The 5,383-nt window shown below is 49.3% G+C and overlaps 1 protein-coding gene across 1 annotated transcript in view; it reads right to left on the bottom strand.

The window, feature by feature from the left end:
• Positions 1 to 5,383, bottom strand: part of filip1b (filamin A interacting protein 1b) — a gene marked incomplete in the record, with an annotated part of 19,557 nt that overhangs the window by 6,013 nt on the left and 8,161 nt on the right. Inside the window, 3 exon segments of the mRNA XM_014017954.1 lie at positions 527 to 3,230; positions 4,642 to 4,820; positions 5,043 to 5,216. Of these exon segments, the coding sequence (XP_013873408.1) occupies positions 527 to 3,230; positions 4,642 to 4,820; positions 5,043 to 5,216 (3,057 nt within the window).

Here is a 5,383-nt window from a genome sequence, read left to right as displayed (position 1 = left end):
CAATGTTGTGGTTTGTGGTCATTGTGTTGCAATGAGTGGTCATAGTGTGATATGTGGTCATTGTGTTGTTATGAGTGGTCATAATGTTGTGGTGTGTGGTCATTGTGATGTAATGAGTGGTCATGTCTTCTTCTGAATGTGTTTTCTGAACTGTAATTTCATTGTGCTCTGTACAATGATAATAAAGGTCTATCTTATCTTATCTTATCTTATCTTATCTTATCTTATCTTATCTTATCTTATCTTATCTTATCTTATCTTATAACGTTGTAATGTGTGGTCATAATGTTGTAATAATGTTATGACTGGTTAGAGTGTATCCTCTCAGGGTCAGGTCTTGCTGCTGGAGTGACAGGTCAGTCCTTGCTCAGAGTTTTATCTAAGAAGCACGCTCCACCTGAAGTTACTCTGAAATATTTCAGAAGCATCTGAAGGTAAACATGTAAATAAATAACAACAAATAATAAATAATAAAAAAAATTAAATAAAACCAGTTTTGTGTGATAAAGAAACAGGGAGTCCTCACCTTGCTCTGCATGTTCTGAATGGGTCTGGACCCTGCAGAGCTGAGCGGAGTGATGGTCAAGCTACTGGTCATTTTGTTCTGACTCGCCTTCACTGATGAGGGCTGGCGTGGGGAGCAATGAACTGTCCCTGGTGGTGTTTCTGAGGCAGTTTCAGGTCTGACTGTCACCACGGGGCCTCCACAGACCTCAGAGGGTCTCTTGTACTGAGGACCCAGGTGGATGTGGATCTTGTTATCCTCCGTTGTAATTATGTTGCCGCTGTACTTCCTGACAGGTTCTGGTTGCTTGTCGGAGGTCATCCTGATGAGGGTTCGTCCTCCGGTGGTGGTCTGGTGGGGACTGGATGAAGAACACGCCTCAGACACGGGGGTGGTGCTGACTGTGATGATGGACACTGGGGACTGGAGACCACCAGAACTGCTTCTTGTCTCCTCTGGACTTCTTGTCCTGGAGATGGTGGTTATCGTAATGGGAGACTTGGATCGATGAAGACCTCCTGATGCACCACAGCCACTGGTCTTCGAGGCCACAGCTGTGGGTTTGGGGACAATTGTGATCCGTGGTTTTTGAAGGCCAAGAGTCGGGATGATGGTGGTGCTGGAGAAGAAGTCCTCAGCTCGTGGGCTGGTGATCTCCAGGGTGGCGGTGCTGGTCCCAGGATCTGGCATCACGCGGATGTGTAGAGGTGGACCTGGTCTTTGGATCGCTTCAGGTGAACGGAGTGAGGAGGAGCCTTTGGTCTGAGTCAGCATGATGGCCTCCTTCTTCATCCAGGGGAGTGAAGATGTTCTCATTCCAAGTTCTGCTGATGCTGGAGGGTATCGGTTCAGGACTGCTGGCCTCTTCAGACCCTGTTGCCTGAGGTTGCTCATGAGGTGGTTCTCCTCTTGAACTGATTTCCGGATGAACCCTGCAGTTGTGTCATCTTCAGCGGACTCGGTGACCGGGTCAGTCTGGACCGCTGTGGAGGTAAGCGGGACGTCCACCATCCTCCTGCCATTGGTGCCGGGCCTCAGAGCTCGGCTGTAGCGCCAGGCAGCTTCCAGCTCTCTGCTCAGGTTCTCCACTTCCTGACTCATGCTCTTCTTCTTCTCCTCCTCTTCCATGAACTTCTGCTGGAGGACAGAAAAGTCCACCTGCAGCTGGGACAGCTGGTCTTCCTTGTTCATGAGCTCGTGGATCTTCTCCTTAAGGACCTGGACATCGTCCTGAAGCTCTCTGGTTCTGGCTTCCTCCATCCTGCAGCGGACTCTCAGCTCGGCCTCCGGACTCGTGGTTTCTCCTTTCTCCACTGCTTTGCTCCTGGCGATCTGGCTCTTCATCTCCTCCAACATCTTGGAGAGGGTGTTGCCTCTGTCCTGCTCTGTCCTGAACTTCTTCTCCAGCAGATCATACTCATCCTCAGTCTTCATCAGATCTCCCTCCACCACCTCCAGCTGCTTCAACCGGCCTCTGAGCTGATCCAGCTCCAGCGTGAGTTCCTCCACCTTGTTGAGGTCCTGGATGGACGATGCTGTCTCCTGGAGTTCCTTCATCCTCATCTTCATCCCTTTCAGCTCATCGTTCAGCTTCTTGCACTTTTCTTCTTCACCTGCAAGTTTGTCCTTCACCTCCTTGTTGTCTTCTGTGAGAGCGGACACACGGACCTCCATCTCAGATTTGAGTCTGAGAAGTTTCTTGCTCTCCTCGATCAGTTTCTCGGTCACCTCCATAACTTTGCCCTGTTCTGTCTTCAGCATCTTCCTCAGATCAGCACCTTTCTGCTCCTCCTGCCTCAGCCTCTCTGATAAGTTCTTCTTGTCCTCCACCAGAGTGACTGTGAAGGACTTCATTTTCATGACATCATCTTTAAGGAGCATCTCTGCCTTCTCAAGCTTCGACTCTGAAGACTCCAGGTCCTTCAGCTGGGCTTTTAATCGCTCCACTTCTGACAGCAGATCCGTCAGAGTCCTCCTCTCCTTCTCCAGGTTGGTGTGAAGCTGGGAGCACTCAGATTGGCTCCTGCTGAACGCTCCCTCCAGTTTCTCCATCTCCACCATCTTCTTCTGGAGTTTGTCCACATCCAGCCTCAGCTCCTTGCTGTGGTTCTCCTCATCCTGCAGCTTTGTCCTCAGCTCTCTGCACTGTGTCTGGGTTTTGGTGATTTCTTCATCTTTCCCTTCCATCTCCAGAACTTTCTTCCTCAGGTTCTCCACCTCAGCCATGAGGGAGGAGTTCCCACACTCGCCTCTGCTGATCTTCTCCCTCAGCTGCTGCAAGTCCTCATCTGATCTCTGCAGGACTTTGTTGCTCTCTTCCAGATCCTCTATCTTCTGAGTCAGCCCGGTGAGCCTCAGCCTCAGCTGGCGGTTCTGGGACTCGTGCTCCACCAGCCTGGCAGTCATGTTCTCGTGCTCCTGACTGGACCTGGTCTGTTTGAGCTCCAGCTCGGCCTCCAGCTTCAGGACCTTCTGTTCGTCCTCTGTGGCGGCGTCAGTCACAGCTGCCAGCTGCTGCTCCTTGTCCTGTAGTTTCTGACTGAGGGCCTGGATCTTCTGGTTCTGCTGGTCCATCTGCTCCACGTGCTGCTGTCGCTCGTCCACCAACATCAGCGTGAAGGACGTCAGCTTCACCAGCTCGTCTCTGACCTTCTCCAGCCTCCTGCTGTGCTCCTGGTCCTTACGAGCCTGGTAGGCCTTCTCCTGCTCCAGCAGCCTCTTCAGCCTGAAGAAGCAGAGACAAAGGAAGACATCAAACATTCTGCACAGACAGATCTCAGAACAGAGATCTGAGTTTAGACTTCCATACGAAATTCAATAGATTTAATAAGAAGGTTGTTTAGTTGATTGAACATGTTAAACCTTAGAAATGAATTCAAACTGTGACCAGGGGGTTCTGATGTTATCAGTCCATTAAATGGACGTTATTAGCAGTTATCAGTCCTAAAGAATGGCTTCAGACTGTCCCGACAGTCCCCCAGTGGGTTAATATATCAATGACATTGAATGTGTAAATAACCAAAACATATTTTAATTAAGTTTTTATCCAGGGGCATGGTTTTCTTGCTGTTTTCTCGCTGCCCATGCCTGGTCTCAATCCTGGCTCTCCTGCTCTCTGGTCCGGCGCTCTACCCATTGCCCTACATTGGGCCTGCAACAATGGTGTACTTTATGGAAGCCCATGACACTTTCTCTAAAACTAACCTTACTGGCTTTATGCCTCATATTAACCAGATTGCATAAAAAAAACATAGTGGCTTTATGCTAGCCTGGCCCTTGCCTTCCTACGCAGCTCCGCTCAGTTCTAGTTTCCCTTCACTGCTCCGTCTGGGACTTCTCCCATTGACAAGGATTTTGCTGGCAGATTTTTAGCCGGGCCAATCAGAGAAGAGAACGTCAATTTTCTGCACAGTGTCTGCTTGTAGTTTTTTCAACTGGGCCAATCAGCAAACAGAAGGCGAAGTTTTGAATGACGTCGATGTTCTGCGCAGTGTCTGCTAGTTAGTTTAGCTACGGCAGTGGAGGAAGAGAATGAAGAAGAGAATGAAACAAGTCCGTGTTGATAAGGCTTCCAAATTAAATTTAATTTGTCTGACAAAGCAGCAGCTCTCATTTACAGCAGTCTCGTTTGGCTCAGTACGTTTCTCCTCTCAGTAGGGTTGTTTACAGCACACGCAATTTCCGGTTATCTTCTTAGCTTAGCCTCCTTCACAATGACAGACACACACATGCTTCAGCAGAGGCCACGCCTCCTGTAAGAATCGCTTCTCTGTGCAGCGAGTCCCGACCCTTGTACGAAGCAAAGTGAAGGACAGGGTCTGGTTTTTACCAGGCTAGCTTTATGCGTCATACAAACCAGCTAGTTCTGACATTATCAGTCCATTCTATGGGACGGAGAACCCTCTAGGAGCCACAGTAGGGACATTCTGAAGCCATTCTATGGGCCTGCTAACGACTAATAACGTCCATTTAATGGATAATAACATCCGAAGTGGGTGCAGCAACAAGTTTTCTTTTACACAGGTCTGGACCCTGGAGTCCTCTAAAGGTGTTCTTTGGTCTTTGGCTTCTTCTTGTTTTGAACCAGAACCCGTGTTGTTGGACCAGACAGACACTCTTTGTGGACGTGAGCCCACCTCTCCCTCTCCTGTTCCAGCAGGTTGGTGAAGTCGTCGCTCTTGTTCATGAAGTCGGCGTGTTTCCGTTTCTCGTTGCTGAGCTCTGTGACGGTTCGACGGTGGCATTTCTCGGCCAGCAGCAGCTGCTCCAGCATCCGTCTGTACGTCTCCCTCTGCTTGTCCTCTAGACGGTCCAACTGAGGGAAAAAAAATCACAGAAAGAACATCTGGAACGTTTGTTCATCAGCTGTGGGTGATGCCAGCTGTGCAGCATCCATCAAGTTCCTCCAAAAAAACAGCAAGACTCAAACTATTAAAAACAATGTCCAAAATCAAATCTGACATCTGCCTCTGTCAGACCCATTTGGATCAGGTGACCTTACGAATACTGTAGAACCAGCTGAGGGTTCTTCACTGACCTCATTCATGGGAGTCTCGTACACATCATCAGAGCTGCAGCTGCCGTGCAGCAGGAATCCGTCTCTCTGCAGAGCCTGCAGGGCTTTCCTGGGCACAGCAGACCCATAATGGGCCTCAAGAACCTCAGGTCCAGTTCTGTCAGATTTCAGCAACCTGATGATGTCCTCCCTGGCCTGAAGAGACAGAGCAGAAACATCAGAACATGGATCTCCTTCCTGTCCTTCAAAAAAACGTGATTCTGATTCGTCAACATGACCGTGTGGTTCTGATTCTTTTACCTGACCATGTGGTTCTGATTCTTTTACCTGACCATGTGGTTCTGATTCTTTTACCTGACCAT

The sequence above is a fragment of the Austrofundulus limnaeus genome, unplaced genomic scaffold (assembly GCF_001266775.1).
Source record: "Austrofundulus limnaeus strain Quisiro unplaced genomic scaffold, Austrofundulus_limnaeus-1.0 Scaffold179, whole genome shotgun sequence".
Taxonomy (NCBI): Eukaryota; Metazoa; Chordata; class Actinopteri; order Cyprinodontiformes; family Rivulidae; genus Austrofundulus; species Austrofundulus limnaeus.
The sequence above is the reverse complement of the archived record's forward strand: the minus strand, read 5'-3'. Positions and strand labels throughout refer to the sequence as shown.